Source organism: Oryzias latipes, chromosome 1 (genome assembly GCF_053564925.1).
Source record: "Oryzias latipes strain Hd-rR chromosome 1, Olatipes_Hd-rR_3.1".
Classification (NCBI taxonomy): Eukaryota; Metazoa; Chordata; class Actinopteri; order Beloniformes; family Adrianichthyidae; genus Oryzias; species Oryzias latipes.
In genome coordinates, this window is record NC_136237.1 from 22,733,116 (window position 1) to 22,751,997 (window position 18,882).

At 39.8% G+C, this 18,882-nt stretch overlaps 1 protein-coding gene across 1 annotated transcript in view; it reads left to right on the forward strand.

The window, feature by feature from the left end:
• Nucleotides 1–18,882, forward strand: part of LOC144994316 (zinc finger protein 827-like) — a 71,000-nt gene that overhangs the window by 10,612 nt on the left and 41,506 nt on the right. The window contains exons 2-3 of the mRNA XM_078951780.1: nt 15,404–16,648; nt 18,569–18,741. Coding sequence (XP_078807906.1) covers nt 15,404–16,648; nt 18,569–18,741 — 1,418 coding nt within the window. The remainder of the gene's footprint in view (nt 1–15,403; nt 16,649–18,568; nt 18,742–18,882) is intronic.

Consider the following 18,882-nt stretch of genomic DNA (forward strand, 5'->3'; position numbering starts at 1 on the left):
CTTTAACTCAACAAATGGTCATTGATGTCAAATATTTATGCTGCATTCACACCAGACACGATTCACTCGTAAAAGTTGCGCCTGCAGCCTCTCTTTTGATGCGCGTCAATTTTACTGCCCGACGCCGATCCCCTTGACTTCCCAGCCACAGAGCAACAGCCAACATTTTTCTGGACTTTATTTGTTGCCACATCATGGAAAACATGGATGATGTTGAGGGAGTAGCTTGGGTTTATGTGTTTTGGAGAGCTCTATAGAGGCACCGGCAAGGACGTCACTGTTTTTGGGTTCACCAGATCCTTCAGTCTCTCCCGGCACAGTGTACTTCCCTCCTGCAGCAGGAGCTACGCCTGGGTTACGGCCGTTTTAAACGTTACTTCCATCTATCTGTGACCCAGGGTCCGCTACGACAGCACCTGCGGCGGCTCTCCATCTGCCAGGCAGCCAACTGCCGGCGGGCCAGCATAGCGAGCACCGCCGGCAGTTGGCTGCTAGCTCTGCCGGACCCAGGGCAGCGCAGCTCGCCATGTTGTCCACCTGGCGGCTGGCTAGCGTAACAGGCTCGATTGCGCCAGCGCCATGGGCTCTGTGACAGGCCTGCGACCTGTCCAGGGTGTATCCCGCCTTTGCCCAACAGTAACAGGGGAAGTATCTGGCAAGAAAGAAAATAGATGGAAGTTCTGGACGAAAATCACCACCATGAGTAGCCATATTAGATCTTTTCTTTCCATCCTTTGATCGAATCACTGAAAATGTCATGTGCCCAAAGCTGAGTCCCTGATTGGTTGACGTGCTGTGTCAACCTCGCAGAGCCCGACGCCCTTATCACGCGACAGGACCTCAGATCGTGTCTGTAAAGTGAATTAACATTGAAACTTGACGGACAAATCGCGTCCGAGTTTAGCAAAAGATCTCTGCAGTGTTAATCTTACATTTTTCCCATGATGCTATTTGTTGTACCTATGTATATATTATAAATTTTAGAATTTCTTAACTTTAGCTCACCAAAACAAAGGTTGTTTGAACACTTAACAGCTCAAATATTTTTTTTTTGTTAGAGGTGGTTTGAAATTGTTCATATGTTTATTAACAAGTAAGAAAACCTAAATTTGTTTCTATCTGAAATGCTCTCTGTACTTTCTTGAAACTTTTTATGCAATGGCTGCATTTATTAGTAGTAATGCAGAGATTTGACTTCTTGTTTTTTCAAATATTCAACGTACTAGCAGTGTGCTGGCATCTCCAGAGCCCTAAAAGTCAACATGTCCCCTCACTTGAGCATCAACTCCTTTGCAATACAAAGTCGGACATCAGAAGTCACCCTAAAACCTCCAGTACTGTAACTGCCTGAATGTTTGGTCACATTCAGAACCCGTCCTGTGTGGAATGGAAGTGCCTCTGTCTCGTTAACGATTTTTTCCTGTGTTGACAAGTCACAACATGGAGATCTACAGCTCAGAGAGCAGCCCTTTGGCTACACAGAGCCCTGCTTGCACTGAGTAATAGCAATCTCACAGGAGTAGCAGGCTTTCAGCTGGCAGCAGTTCATACGGAACAGCTCGCCGGTGCAGCTGGGAAAGACAGAGCAGTGAGGGAGAGAGGAACTGGTGGTAGTAGCAGTGGAGATGGAGAGAGGGAGGAAATGGAGAGGAAGAGCTGTTAAGAGCTTTGGGCGGTTTCTCTGTTGTTGTACCACACAAGTGCATCCAGGCCCTGTAGGACAAGCCTTTAACAGGCATGAGGGATGGTGAGCATGAGAAGAGTGGAGGAGGCGGCAGCGGAGGAGGTAGTGGTCTGGGGAGCTGAAGCAGGCCGGTCGTGCCAGACGCCTGCTTTAAACAGGGATGTGATTTATTGTTTGCTTCTGTATCACGTATCACTCCTAAAAAGACACAAAATTACATTAAGATGAAGAACTTTAAAAAAAAAATCCAAAATGAAATAGCATCTCTTGGGAACCAATTCCTAAGCACGTTGAACACCATTAAGTACCGCTTGAAATTGGGAGAATTTTGGCACAAGATGAAATCTACATTTATTTATTAATCTTTTTAAACTGTTTTTGTTTTTTTAGCCTTCACACAAATACACCACTTTAGTGTATTAAACATTGACTGTTCAATAAGATACTTCTGAAACATTCTAATTTAATGTAGGTCGTCAGTGTGTGTGTAATTGCTAGGAGGCTGGCCAACACGTTGATCTTCACGGCCCTTGCTGAACACACTGCACAGTACAGTGTTAGGAGATGACCTCACTTCCTGTGTGGGTAGAGGAGGGCAAGAGGCCTCTTATACACACATGCACACACATTCCCTTCTGAATCACAGCCTGGCTTCTGTTAGCCTTTAGTGCACTCGCCAGGCTTCCAACCCCCCCATCTCTCCTTACAGTGTAAAAGTGTTTCCACATTGCACATTTAGGCAGTCAAGAGCAAAGCAGGGGCTAATGTCCTCAACTAGCTGGCCAAACAACACCCCATCTGGAGCTTTTAGGGACCCATGATCAGCTCAGTTGAGAGATTAAAAGTATAGCGAAGATATGGGGGCTGCTACAGACACAGCATTGTAGGGCTATAAGGCAGTGACAGCTCTCTAGGGAAACAATATATCACCTCTAAAAGGGGAGTGGAAGCGTTTGGCAGCAGGACAAAAAATCCTGGGAAGTTAAAATCATTGATGTGATGTCATCTCCAAAGAAGCTATTGTCTGTGGATTGTGATGTTATTTATGATGCCTAAGATACAGGTGAGCATCTTGACTAATTCCGTGCTCTATATAGACTGTGCCCTCGTTTTTACATTGGGGTTGTTGTTGGTTCTTGAAAAGACAGATTTCTTTTTGGCATTATTGTTTACCAAGGACTCGATTTAATCTTTTTAATTTTTATTAGATTAAGCGACACACTGGATATGTCTTGGTGACGATCTCTTTAAAGCCAAATAGTATGGATAGGACATATTGAAAGTGTAGGCCCCGGAGGACTAAATCAATGAAGGAATGCATATATGAAGCTGTTGAATAGTTGTATAAAGAAATAAATGAAATATACTGCATTTGTCAGTTCCTTCTTTCACCAACAATTGTTGTGAATGGAGGCCATGCTGGTTCAGATTGCTGTCAATCTGAAAGCTGTTAATCTCTTAAACTCTGCAGGGGAGTGGTCAGCAGCAGGTGTATTTCCCCCCCCAAAAAGGTTTGTCAGATGATTTTCAATCCTCCCAGAAAAAAACAATGCAAAACCTCAATTTGGCACGCACTACCAATCAATCTCATTGGCCAGGAGTAGCCACTGCTTCCTACACATGCCAAGCTTTTTCTACTGTTGCTGTTTATTTCTGGTCTTCTTTGATCCTCCCTGACCCTGCTCTTCTCAAAGTTTTGTCCACTTGCCTTTTACTTATTAAACTGCCCTCTTCATTGATTTTGACAGCATTTATGTGTTGATACGGCTGTGTAATTGTTTGGAAAGTCTGCTTTGCCGTTTGCTTGTAGCATGCAGTCGCTTTTCCATTGTCAGTGTTTTGACCTTGCTGTACCTGCCAGCCTGAAATGAGATCATCAGAAGAGAAGACAAGAAGCTGACATCTCTTCTCCACCTACCCGTGGCTTTAAGTGATGGTTGTCATAGCAATCATTATGCCACAGAACAGACTCAGTGGGTGAAGGATGGCTTTGAATACAGCAGCCTCAGGTCACAACCTAGTTATGACAGAACCACATAAACCTGTGAGGGTTGGTTGCAGTGCACATTCTTCACTGAGTAAATAGCTCCATGCATGGCTCATAAAACGTAGTAAATTCCTGGTTAAGATTTAAATTGCCAGTCTTCTTTTTATTCCATGAAAGCAGGGAAATAGGTATTGGTTTAGATGAGAGGGTAAGGTCAGCATAGGAGTGATAAAAGTCCCAGTTGAGGAGAAGGAACTCTTTTCTTTGTTCCTACAACTTTTGGAGAATGTTTCATGCCTGTTTTTTGTGTTTGCACAGAAGAAACTGCAGGCAAGTGTGTTTTAAAGTAGACCTGTCTTTCCACAAAGATTGGAGGTTTATTGATTGTTCTAAGAAACTTAACTATGAGCTCGTCTACAAGTAAGTTTCTAGAAATATAAACAAAACAGGAGTTTAATTGAAATTTAATTGAAATTGAAATTTCAAAGCTAAATTTAATTTGTTTATCTAAGCAGATGTGGAAATCCCTTATCTCTTTACGTGGAGCTGGTGGTTGCATCCGCTTTGTGCATTGTGGAAACACAGAGCCCATAAACCTCAGAGAACCTTGTTTGGTCCAAATGTGCCTACTGCCTCTCATTCCCATCAGCTGTCCCAGCTACTATTTAACATGGAGATTGGAAATGGAATAAGCTCTTCCACCATTCTCCCTGGACCTGCATGTCAATTAGGTTAGCGGTGAGCATTTCCTGCTGTGCTGCTGAGTTTCTTCTTCTTTCTATCTCATTTCCTTTTTTCTTCTTCTTTTTTTTATGTAATAGCATAAACTGCTTCTCTTTTCCTGGGGAAGGGACCAGGACCCATCTTTGGTTATTGTCCCTGTCATAATTGACAGACTGAAATCAGGCTGAGCCAGCACCGCCCTCAGTGCTTTTGCCAAAGAAATACCTCTGTTACAAAATACACCCATCATTTTGAGTTTTTTTTCTCCTCTGCGTTTGGTCCTTCTCCCTCATCCGATCCTCTTCCCTGCTGTTCTTTCTGAGTGCCTCTAATAGATGCTGTCTGTTCTGCACTGGTACACGCTCCATTTAAATACACAAGTGCATGTACAGAACTGTCTTTGCCCCAACTCTCATTGGACCCTTACTGTATATTCCTGGCGTTTGTGGCTGGTTTAGAGCCTAGTGTCCCTTTTTGCCAGCTGGTTGATTTACAAACAATACATGAAGGCTGTACACACCCACTTTCCACCCTCCTACTCTCGCACTGTCCTCCATAGAAACACGTCTTCTATGAGGAGCTTCAGAATGGCTGAAAAGTATGCAGCACAGTGATAGCGGATTTCCTTTACACTGTGTTAAGGACGTAGGCCATCTTTTTCAGAAAAATAGAGCAGCATCCATATCTCCGTAAATTTGTAGAATCTTGTGAGCCAGCAAGAAAATCTGTATAAACTATTTGGTTTACCAGTTGGGCTAAATCATAGTTGTTTTTAAAATTCAACAATCCTCTATAATACATTTGTAAATATAAAGAAAAAAACATGTTAGTGCTGTGCTAGCTGTATTATAAAACCATTTATGTTTATGAATTAGGGTCAACGAACCCTTTTACAATGGCAATCTGTAGAAAACATCCAACAACATGATCCCAGGGGACTAATGTGGAACAATAACTGGACACCAGCATTTTTTAAGATAAAAATCTGTTGCATTTACTGAAGCTTATTCCTTTTATGCGGGATAATTTAAAATGTTCTGCATGTTTTTATATGTATTCGGTTTCCAAAAGCAGAATCTGATACATATGTGCTTCATTGGATTTAACTAAATTGTCGAAGTTTCCATGAAATTCAAAAAAACCTTACAACCCTTAGACTTTACATTAGCGTCTTTTGAAAAAGCAAACTTACAATTTTCCCCTTCACCTTTTGACTCTTAAGTTTAGCTTCATTTTGCAAACATTTCTAAAGATTGTTACCACATACACTGGTTTACAAAATGTAAATTATAAACCTTGTGAAGTGTTAATCTTTTTGTAATTATTCTAAACCAGTTATTTGTAATTGAAAAAGACTTTTCACCAGCATTCACCTCATTGCCCGTTTGTATTTTATCCAAATTAAAGGACTTCATGTGTGCTTTTAGTTTGTTTAAAGAAATGGTTCTGCTGAAGTGAGTTTGGGAAATGCTTAGTTCAGAGCCTTTGCTCTTTGTCATCCAAAATGAATCTCAACACCATCTCACACTAGTTTAACAAATAACAAGCATAGTTGTTGTTTTATTAACAAATAACTATCTTTAAAGGATGAGTTTTCTTTTAAAAGCCAAAAGTTATTTTCTAAAATTTGTTTTTTATCAACATCAGAAGTCTGAGTTATGAAAAAAGTGTGTTGTGTTAGAAATCAGATAATTATTGATATGCCTTAATTATACTTTTTAATTTTCTTATCTTGTTTCACTTTTGCCACGTTGATATTCTTGGAGCTGCAGCTCTGCCCTCCACTCTGAACTTTCACCTTGAGAGCATCAGCGCAGCTCAGGCAGATTATTTGGTACCACCTTGTGGCCACAGATGCGCTCTGTGCATCTCTACATTTGCTTTCATGTTTTGTTGCAAAATCCATTATACGCATTATAACTGGAACAATTTAGAACATCCTTTGTGATGGGAGCTTTTTATGCAAAATTGCCTCTCTACTCTGTGTTCCCCATAAAAAGGTAAAGAAACCCAACTATGGGTGCTTTTGGAATGGTACTTTTAGTGAATCCAGCTGACTAAAATTTGGACTCAAACCAAGATCACAAAGAACACCATTTATTTGCCATCTGCCATCATGTTCAGGGAAATTTGCTTTAAAATGTTTTGAATGGAAAGTTGTTGACATTTTTTAAAGTGATTTATGGTTATTTAAAAAACAGAACCATTATTTTGTGTTGAAAAAATAACAGCTTTCTATTTTATTGTAAATTTTTTCCTTTTATGTCATACAAAATTAAGCTTAGAGAAAATAGCTTCTGATGAAACAATAAATGTGTTTTACAATTTCTGATATTTTTGATATATATATATTTTGCTTTACAAATGAAAGCTATAAACAGCTGGATAGCTAAGTTGGTTAAGTGCAGGACTGGCACACAGAAAATCAAGGTTTGACTCCCAGTCATCCAGTGTGGGTCCTTTGGCAAGACCCTTCACACTACTACCTAGCTGTGTAAGTTTGGACCCCCTGTGCCAGTCCCCAGCCCAGAAAAAATACAGGGTTGCGTCAGGAAGGGCATCCGGTGTTGTTAGCAACAGTGCTATTTTTTTTAAGTATTAAAAAAAGTATCTGTTTTCAATATTGATGAAAGAAACATCATTGCTAGTGATGACTTCCAGACAGACTCGCCTGGAGTGCCCAAATAGAGACCTATCCAAATAAAGACTATCACTGTGCCCAATTTCTTTACAAACTGAGTAGTTTACTAAACAAGCAATATTAACTGATCATTTTTTTTCCAGTAAGACCAAAAGATGCATTAAAAAACAACTATTCAAATAAGTCAATTATCTTTCGTTTGACCAGAAAACGCTCACAAAACTTCCATTTATGATTGTTATTGCAGTTATTTGCTAGCTTGTAACTTCTAAAAAGAACACATGATTTTGTATCTAGTAATCCTAAGAGGCCATCTTTAATTATTTTTTTTGTACAGCTAAAGTTACTTAAAGGAAAGGTTAAGAGTTTAACGTTAAATACAGCAGCAAGCAGGAAGAATACTGTCCTTTACAGATGCGTTATAATGCTATTCTCTAAATTTTCTGATTGTACAGTAAAATAAAAGCAAACGACTAAAACAAATTCATCTGAATTTAATGACCTTTTTTCAAAATCCTGCTAAAGCTCATTGTTGCTCTTTCAACACTTTCTATTAAATACGTTTCACAGGTTTTTGGTGTCATCGTTTGTAGGTTCCCTGTTCTCAGTTGTTTAGACCTTGAAGAGTAACTTTCTATTAAGAAAACTGTATGCTGAACATGTGCAAGTAAAGAAGGAACTGTGGCAACACGACTGAATTCTCTGGTTCTTCTGAATCTCTTTAAGAAATGGCATTTTGTCAAATAAATGTTTTAATGAGTTCAACATTTGATAAAATACAAACATTCAAAGTACTGAAATTGATTAATTTTCCCAAATATTAACAGTGGAGAAGGATGATCTTTGTTTATCCAACTCCCTTCTTTTCTAAATAGTTTGTCCCAAACAACTTCTTTTCTTTTATGATAAACAAACTTCCCTAGCCCCTTAACATGTGATGGCCAGTTCTTCTAGCCTAGCAGGGAAATGCAATATTTTGCAGTCTTTGCATAAAAAGAGTATTTGGTGGGTATATGCCCTTAAAACAACAATATTTTCTTTCACTTATCAATGCGTTCCAATGAGGGGAGGGTAGTTCACTGCTGTTTTGATTTTTCTTTATCAACCTGTTTATGAAATGATGTTTGGATTAAACCAAATGCTGCATCTACAAGCATAACCTTGAAAATCTGTGATAGTATATTGCAGTCATTAAAAATCAGTGGATCAGTAAACAAAGGCCTGACTTGGCAGGTTCTTGTTGTTGTTGTTGTTTTTTTGCAATCAAAGTTTATTCATTTGGAATCAATTTTAGTCTATTAACTGGGACCTTGCTTAAAAAAAGTTTTTTCTAGTGGTTGGCAAGTAAGTGTGGCTGGGTTTTGGTTTGATTTTGACTGTATTGTCACTAGCTTTGTTATAGAAATGTGTTAAGAATTCATTTTTTAGTAGTGCTCTACATCAACTTTAGTGCTACTTGGCATTCGCTGATGTCAGCTATGATAAGGTTTGGAACACAGACCTGTCAAATATAGAAATTCATTTGTGAGACATTGCATTGTAAGAGAAACAAGAATGAGCTGCTTTACTCGGTTAAGAGGAAGTTTAATGGAATGGTGGGTTACACAATGTAACATTTTGGCATGTAGTGCCTTTTTCAAATAAACATATTTTAACACCAGAATAGTTCTTGGTATTTACTTAAAATTGTTACATGGATTTGGTTAATTTCTCTTTTATGGGATCAACAAAGTTCAGTTCATGTCATTTCATGTTAAAGCTCGCAATGTTGCAACTACGCTGCACATATAAAATGTACATATTTACTTAGTTCTTTAAAGACTTCTAATCAAAAGTGCTTAATATTTTGGGCTGCTAGTCACCCCACCCCCCACCCAACCCATATATTTGTTTAATTTATTTGTTTTTGACATGAGATACTAAAAGCTGAATGGAAAAATAAGATGGTGGGTAAAGTGCACTTCTTCTGCTTTGAGGAATTCCGGAGGTCTCATGCTCTTGGTTGTCTCATTCTCTTCCAAGAACACTTCTCCTTCCTGTTTCACCTCTGGCATGCCGCCCAAAGTACCCACAAACCACGAAGGCCAAGGCCGAAAATACACACATGGTAATTTGCACTACATTTCAATATGACTCAAGCACCAGTATATATAGCCCTGCTGCTTGAACCCTGATCCTTTCTAAAAGTATCATCTCACCCCTCTATGGTGGCCATAAGATTGGCTCTGTGTAGTTTTGTCACAAACAGAGGTAGGCCAGAAAGAAAGTCAGAACTGTGAAAATGACACAGCTAAATACTGAAATGTCTAACATGAACCCTGAACCGTATTGGTGACGCTTGTTTTTCCGTTGGAGCTATGGTATGTTATCGAAACTAAACACATTTGATTTGTTTCACACATTTGATATTTGATTTGTTTCATTTTATACTTAAGCTCAAACAAGTTTTTATTTCTTTGAAATTCGTAAAAATAATTATAAATACTAGAATAAAACTATTTGAACTGTACAGTGTTCAAGTTTCGCAGTCTCTATGTTTTTGGGGAATTTGCATGTTATAGTTTTCCCCTTACACGGTATTGTACTCTGCTTCCTGACCGGCTGTAGACTGTTGTGAGTCAATCTTTTCCATGTCATGTCCCTTACAATGTGTCCAGCTCGCTAGATCTACATAAACCTTCAATTGCAAGCAGTTTTTTTTTCTTCTTCTTTTTGAGGGCTGTACAGTGGTGCAGTGGTTAGCGCTCTTTCTTTACAGCAAGAAGGCCCCACTTTAATTCCTGGGTGGGGGACCTGAATCAGCAATGGGGGACCTTTCTGTGTGGTGTTTGCATCTTCTTCCCATTTTCTCCGGGGAATCCAGCTCCCTCCCATTATCTAAAAACATGCATCATAGGTTAACTGGTTGCTTTAAATTGTCCCTGTGTGAGAATGTGGCTGTGTGTCAGACTGTCCAGGGTGTACCCTGCCTTCGCCCATGAGTGGCTGGGATAGGCTCTGGCAGCCCTGTAGACCTAAAAGGGACAAAATAGGTTCAGAAGATGAATGAATATTTTTCTTTGAACCAAATTGGTTCCATTTTTCTGTGAAGGATTTGAACTATGAGAATATTTATAGGAGAAAGAAAAGTTTGAAAATGATTATGTCTGACTATAGAAAAGTGTATAAAGTGTGTAGTCAGAACATTTACAGCTTTAAAACATCTAAAAGATTTGCAAAGAAAATTAAGTTGACAACTTTGCAAATGTCACCTATCGCCTATGTGATTTTTGGAACATAACTCCAGCGGCATCAGTACACCTTTTGGTGGGTATTCATTTTAGACTAGTTGATGATGATGGGTTTTTGTGCTGAACAACAGACCACCAGACTTATTGCCTAATTGATCGTGGGCTTCAAAACTTTAAATGCTATCACGCTTTATGAGATTCCAATCCAATACATTTATTAAAAAAACTCTGATTGTCTGAGGTTTGTTTTTGTGACCAGTAATAGCATTAAAAAAATTAACATCACATAAATTTTATTGATTTATTTTGCTTCTCAATGTTTTTAATATTTGCAGTTTTTGCTTTCTGAGAGAGTACTTGGACGCCAAAGGAGAATTCCATCTGAAAGGGACAAAACGAGTATCAGATTATGCAAAAGCGATCCCATTAATGGAATTATCTTCACCCCTTGAAAGATTTGGTCATTTGCTTCGACCAGACTCTGCCAGTGGTGCATCTTTCCCACCATATTGTCCAGTAAGAACTTAATAAGGCAGTCTTGACCACTGGGTGTGCTCATTAGCATAGCCCGCGGCCCTGGCAAGCCACGGTAAGGCTCAGTCGGACACTTAATTACTACTAAAGCTCCTTCCTCTCTACTTCCATACTCACTTCTTTCCTTCTTCTGTCCTTACCCTCTGCTGAACCTCCTTAACCCACCCATAAAGATGCACACATGCGCTCAGTGCCCTTAGCAGGAAAAAGAGGCTAATCATTTTGGTGATGTAAATGTGATGACTCAAGGCTGGGTGTGTTGTGGCAGTATTTTAAGTCGTCTTACTTTGTAGGGCTTTGCGGTCAGCAATCTTTGTGATTTTAGTGAGTATCTGACCTGCTCTACCTCTTTCTCTATTTCTGGGTCTCTCTCTCTCATTCTTATATTAGCTCATGGGCATGACTCTCCTTTTGACATCTGCACAGTATTGATGCACCTCATCCAACCTTAATCGGCTAATGGCTTCTTCTTCTTGTCTGCCCAGCCAAATCAACCCCTCCTTTCCTTGGCCTTGCCTCTATCAGTCCCTTCCTTCCTTTGCCTTGTTGTCTCTTACTCTCTCCATGCCTGGTGTCAGCCATGCCAATTTTCAAGCCTGTCTAAGCAATACAGAAGCTTTGAATGTGTTTTTTAGCAGTCTCACACAAGTCATGTAGTGGAGACCTCATGACCTACCTTTGCTCCAATTTTCTCCTCTCAAATTGCTTCTTTAAGCTTTGTCATTTCTTTTACAGAAAGATATTTTATGTGAAAAGTTTGGATTTGTGTAAATCCTGATGCTAAGTTTATGTTTATACATGTATATGCATAATACATTTAAATCCAACTGACCTAAAAAAAAAAGAGTAGCACTTTTGTCAAGTTCAGCATGAACGTTTGTACTGCTTAATGATTTATTTGTAGACTGCAGTTTCTTAGTGCCTTCTATTCTTTTAAACTAAGATACAGATCTTCTTTTATACCTGCTTGCTAAAGGGGTCACCACAGCCAGTCATCCGCCTCCATCCAACCCTATCCTTTGCATCCTCCTCACTTACTCCGACTACCCTCATCTTCACCTTTGTTTGGTCTTCCTTTAGGGCTCTTTCCTATTAGCTCCAACCTCAGTGTCCTTTTACCACCAAAATCACTGTCCCTGTTCTGAATGTCTTTAAATCATCTCAACTGGCATCCCTGTATTTATCTCCAAACATCTAACCTGAGCTGTCCCTCTGATGTTGTGATACTTGATCCTATCCATCCTAGTTACTCCAAAAAATAATTAAGAGATAGATTAAGTACACAACATACAAACTACGTTTTTGTTTCACTTTTTGTCAAAACAAAAAACATGGTATCGGTTTTCATCCATGTTGGGGCTTGTCTGAAATATGACTTATTATTCTTGTAGTATTTTTATTTAAAAAAAAACACCTCTCTCACTAGGCCTGCACAATATACCGCAAATTTATCGTTATCGCAATATCCAGCTCTGCAATAGGCATATCGCAAAAGACTGCGAATATCGCAATAAATTGTAAACCCAAAATGTGTTAAAACAATCTTATGGCAGCTTGATGCTTTTAACAATCAAATAAATCCCTTTATGCTTTGACCAATCAGATGGACGCCTTCCCATTGTTTACCAATCAGATGGAGGCCTATTATGTTAGATGTTTGTCACTTATGTCGATGAGGGTCATTTGGAGTATAATTTTAAACTGTTGCAATGAAATGGGAATGATGTTTTTGGCATTTTTCTATTTTTTATATACCGCAAATTATATCGTTATCGCAATATTAATCTCTAATATCGCATATCGCAAGTTTTCCTCATATCGTGCAGCCCTATCTCTCACCCTGTGTGTGTGTGTCTGTGTGTGTGTGTGTGTGTGTGTGTGTGTATATATATATATATATATATATATATATATATATATATATATATATATATATATATATATATATATATATATATATATATTTTCTTTTCTCTAGCATAGAAGAAGACCCATCTGCTGGTGGAATAAAATAATGTGTGTGTGAGTGATAATGTATCCAGACCACTGAGCACCCTGCAGCTGTTTGTCTCAACATGCAAGTCATCCCTGCCATTACACCATTAAACGTTCTCTTTTAAGTAGCAGATGGATGCTGCACAAGCCTGAAACTTTGTCTCGACTCAGGTTTAGGAGTTCTTTCAATACATCTAACAACTGTATCCAGAGGCAAAGCAGCTGACTTGTGACAATGACAGTTCAGTTGAAAGAATAGTGGAAAGACATCAGTTAAGTCTGTTCTACATGCAACTGCACATATTCCCGAAATTGAAGTGCAAATAACAGCAGTTTTGAGATCAAATAAACCTTTTTTGGTGGGGTTAGGTGGCAGTACAAAACCTTGGAAACTGTAATTTTGTCCGTAGAGGCGGTTCACTTTGACATTAAAGACGTGAAAGTGTTCATCTTTGAGAATCTGCACTCATCACGTAGCCTTGAGTTTTAGCCCTATTCACTGTTTTACCTGTTAGGTATGAGGGAATCTTGTAGAAAGTTCAGTGTTAAAGCTGAAACCTTGGGTCAGCAATCTAGTGATTTCCTTCTAACCACATTATAGCCATTAGTGGCTCTCGTTGCTTTTCACATGTCATATGAAAATAGGTCAATTTTTTTCCCTGTGTGACTCACCAGCTCTTTCTTCTTTTGTTTTATTCTTATTAACCTTAAAACATTTATTCAAGAGGAAAAATGGCTTCAAGGATCATGAGAAACTTGGTTCTCATTGAGTGCATTTTGGTGTTTTCTTTAATGCGGATAACAATAGTATAAGGAAAGATTTGCCAAAATGTTCCCATCAGTTTTAATTGATCTGTAATATTATTATTAAGGGGATGATTAGGGGATTTAGAAAGCGTTAAACATTTGGAGTTATGATGTTAATATTTTAGATGCCACTACAAAGCAAAAAAAAAAATATTTTGACTCGTTCATCACTAAAAGATGTGAGTCCACGTCTCAAACTTAATGTAATTGTTCTGCCTTTATGCTTTTGCAATTAATCTATTTTTAATGCATTGGACAATTTTTTACTTGCAAATTGTTATTTAATTTTGTTACGAAGTTGTATAATAGGTAAATAATAGAGACTTCCGGCATTATGAGAAAACTGTAATGAGACCCTCGACTTTAATGATCCCTTAGTATAATCTATATCACTTGTTTTTATGTTATTTATACATCTTATTACTACCTCTTACGCTTAAGTAAGAAGCATAAATCTGCTAAACAATGACATGTAAGTGTAATCCCTATATGATATCAATCATTTTGGGTTATGATTTTGTTGGCCAGATGTCAGCCAATTTATAAAAAACCTAACAGGTTGCTTGGCAACCCTTTCTTAGTTTGCCTATTAAAAGAGATCAAATGGAGCAGGTCTAGCTGAGGTCAGGGCCATCAAGGTAAAGATCTTTTTTCAGAGTGTGTATGTTTGTTTCAGTGATGTTTTAATTTATTTCTTCATTTTCTCTCCATTTTTGTACTACATGATTTCTTGGTCTGACAATTTTCTGAAAGTTCTTTTGGATTAGATGGTTGGTAGGGTTGTGTACACTAAAATAGAAATAATGTCAGTTTTGACATTATTTCACCCAGGCTTGGTGCTATACACTTACATTCTTTGGAAAGGTTTGTTAATACATATCTGGAATATTCACTTTTCTTTGTTCGCCCTTGTCTGGCAAGCTGTAATGTTTAGCTTATGAATATTGATACATGAAGTGTATATTAATGACCCTTGGTGACCTTAACCCTATCCTTATTGGCTCCCTGGTGGTATCTGCAGACTCATGAATATTAATCTAGTTCTGTAACCTCCATTACCCTAATCTTTGCTGTCTAGCCTCCCAGAAGGACCCGTTGTCATGGTAACCTCTTTACTAGGCTCTTCCAGACCAATGGTGGGAAAAAGTAGTTAAAAACGGACAGAAAATGAAATTAAACAAAATATTTTGTATGTGCCATATGAAAAGCTGCCATTGTACTAGAAAATTTGCCTGGCAGTAATTTTCAGAGTTGTCTTTTGTGCAATGCAAACTTTAACATTTAGGATTGTTTTTTTTAACTATCATGGTACAATGTCTTAATATTGTGTCTCTTAGAAGTTGGGTTCCCAGGGTCCCTTCACGTTTTACAGAATGGAGATTCCTCTTAAATAACTGTGGGATACAAGAACTCAGTTACCTGCTAAGTGACTACCACTTTTCCAGTCCCAAAAGGACCAACAATCAATAGTTAATTTAATTAAAATAGTATATTAAACTGCACAGTAAAAGAACAAAAAAGAACACAGAATTAACCTAGAATTCAAATGTAAAATAATGGGGAAATGAGTTCAGACTGAAAAAGGTTGCTCAGCCAGTTCCCCTTCAAAGAAATACACAATTGTTTAATCTACATCTTGCACCACACTAAGTCCCTAGGTCATTAACCTGGTACCAACTGAAAATGATGGATGGGAAGGTTATAGAGAAAATAATGAACACTTGCAAGTCTGGGTCACACATACGACTTGCTTCATAACTATTGTTCTTGATTAAATGGTCTGACTATTCCGTTTCTTACAGATGTGGACGGCAATGAGGACGGTGGGCCCAATGGTGGTGTTGAGGAAGAGGATGGCTGGTTTGGGAATGCCTCCGACACACGCTCAGAGTCTTCATCTTTTGGAGACACCCAGGATGAGCTCCTTCTCCATAGGGGCCTGTCTCCTGATGGGGACCACGATACTTGTGGAGGTGAAAGCTCTATGGGTTGCCCCACACCTGTTCATCGTGCCTCTTTGGAACTTCTTGGCTTGGATGGGGGTGCATTCTCGGCCCAAGACACACTCTCTTCAGTGGTATCATCACTTTATGGTGAGGCAGCCTCCCGAGCTCTTGGGAAACCTCTTAGTAGCAATCTGCGCCGCCTCCTAGAGGCTGGGTCTCTCAAACTTGATACTGGCGAAGTCCTTGGTCGATCATCTAGAGGAAGTGCAGGGGGAGAATCCCCCCCAATTGCATTAGCACCATCTTTGACCCTCTCCCCATCATCTCATCATGCCCAACAGCTAAGTGCTCTTGCCCGAAAACTGGCCAATAATAACAATAGTGGTTCTGCCTCACCAGCCTCCTTGGCACCCTCAGTCACAAACATTAAGCAGGAGCCCCTTGACCCATTTAACTCAGTCACCCCCAGCAATGGCAGTGGCTTTGTGTGGGCAGGTGTGACAGATAAGTGGCCTCCAGCCACTTGCTCCAACCCCTGCGGCTCCAGCCTGTCTCCAGATTCTGCAATCCAAAAGTTAAAAGCAGCAGCCAATGCTGTGCTTCAAGACAAGAATGCTGTTGCTTCGTCTTCGACAACATCTTCCTCCTCCACCTCTGCCTCATCTGCAGTGCCCACCTTGGGCGGGGGTAGTCGAGGAGACGATATGGTGCGCTTTGATGCCTTCAACTCTCCGTTTAGCCCACAGTCAGCTAGCTCTACCCTGGCTGCACTTTCCAAGAAAGTCAGTGAGAGGAGCCAAGCTTCATCAACAGCCAGTGCTGCCTCTGACCACCAGGCCTCAGCAAATTCCTTTCTTTCGCTTGTGTCAATGACGTCCTCTGCTGCCTTGCTCAAGGAGGTGGCAGCAAGGGCAGCGGGAAACCTGCTGGCAGAAAAGAAAGAAGGTTCCCCCCTGGCAGCTGCGGGGGTCCTCCAAGAGGATGCAAAGCCCCTGCTGGATATGAACCGGAAAGCACCGACGCCATCTACACCCAACCAGAATCTAGAGTTGCTGCTGCCGTCTACTCCAAAGGCCAGGGGCAAACCCAACAACCAAGCAGGTGATCTAAATGCATTTTACAGAAATGTTATATGCATATCTCTCATTATTGTCAAATGACTGTTCATTATTTTTTAGAAAATGGTTGCACCTGCAATGATAACCACCTGGCATGGCGTTAGTGCATTGGGGCAGTTAGCATGCAGTTGTAAAGGACATTGTTGAACAGATCTGGCTCAAAGGGTAGCAATTAAATTGAGCTTATGTTCATTTGGAAAGATGAGAAAATGGTATACTGAATTATTTAACAAGCAATTTAATAATTAGAATCAATTGCACGTGACTACAATAAAAAAAGATACATTTTTGCATTACTTCTCACAGTATTGGCATCAGAAAAACAACTCTGAACTTCCATGACATGTTTTCTCCAGTTTTGTAATAGTTTTGTTTTCACCTCACTGGCGCTGAAGTAGCAAGTTGTGCAGCTTCGGCTTAACTGTCAGTCGAGCAGAGAGCATAACCGAGAGAAAACAGCCCTGGCTGGCCTTCTAGTCTGGGAAATGGTCTGTGGGCTCAACGGGGGGTTCCGACTGAGACCTCACTGCCTTCCCAAACCATCTCGTTTGTGCTCAGATGTGAGCGCTGCCAAAAAGGGGCCGTCAGTGTGTGCACAGCACAGCGGGGAGCCCTGGAGTCCATATCCATCTCAGTAGCCTCCTCCTGGCTTCAGCCCCCCTAAACAGAGCCCTCTGCACTGATCAGCACAATAGACTTAAGGCCAAACACATCATAGTTTCCACTGACTGGAGACAGATGCGTCCTCGCACACTTTTCCATTTTTTACTCTGTTTCTCCGTCTCACTGTTTTACTTGCAAATGGCCATGCAGCACAAAATACAAGGATGTGCAGATATGTGAACATGTAACCACAACAAAGGTAAACACAAAAGATTTCATTGTATCACAGGGACACGGCTTTACTCTTACTGAGCATGTGTAAGGCAGAACTAAAATGCTTTCCAAGAGATTGATGTGCTCTTTTGAGGGATTGTGTCGCAACCCCGCCAAACCTAAAATGGCTGGATCAAATTGACTTCAGACAGATGAGGCAGTCGATGTAATATTCTGTGATCTGCATGCTAAAGAGGGGGGTCTGCTGTAGCCCAGCGTGCAGTCAAGGTCGAGCAACGCTGTAAAAATGCAGGTAGTTGTTTGGTTGCCAGACTGAAAAATCTGACCTTGATTATTGACTACCATGTCCTGTTTTATTGTCATGCCTCTAGTTAGAATATAAAAGTGTCATATACCATATTCTGCACTTTGCATATTTATAGCTTCCTTTTTTTTATGACGTGCTCGTAAAAGAAAAAAAAGAAAAAACTAACTGGGGTTTTTGACGAAATGTTAGAAACTTGCAGAAACCGTTTTTATTTTTGCTTTACACACCTTAACTTGGAGTAGGCAAGTCCTTTCTGCATCTCTGCTAGGCTTGGAGAGGTTGGGCCGCAGATGGCGGTTTATTGTTGCAAATAGGCAGTTTCGAGGTTTTACACCTCAGGTCAATGAATGGCTGAGCACAGTAATTTTACCAAACACTGATTACCAGATGTTTTTCAAGGAACAGCACTGGAATACTTATGAAGCCATCCTGACAGCCCCTTGTAGAATTTGTAATGCAATCATGCCTCTTTCTAATAAGACCAATTAAACAGTAATGAACACCGGATATGAATCCAACAACAATAATCGAGATACTAAAACATGCCTGAGTTCTTTCATTTACTTTTCTACTGGTTAAGGTGGCATTTTCTTTCATAGGTTTCATTGTGATCATCTATTTTTCTTAACTAAGGTTTAGTTTATGTGTAAAGGATGTTTTTCTTTTTTTAATGGTACAGATGTATTTCTGGAAAACTTGTTCTGAAAACTTACAGAATGTCTTTGTTAATGTTTAACAGTGTTCTTTGGTTCCCTCAAGGCTCTCCTGAGGATGGTGGGAAGCCATTCCAGTGTCCGGTGTGCGGACTGGTCATCAAACGCAAGAGCTACTGGAAGAGACATATGGTCATTCACACAGGCTTGAAAAGCCATCAGTGTCCACTGTGTCCCTTCCGTTGTGCTCGCAAAGACAATCTCAAGTCTCACATGAAGGTTTGACACTTTGACTTCTTTAAATTTGATCCAAATAACTTCCTGAGGCTTATGCTGCGTGCACACCAAAAATAATTTGCATTGTCAAATTCATGTTGGATGCCTCTCATCAAATTCCATGCTCAAAGCTTGATAAAAAAT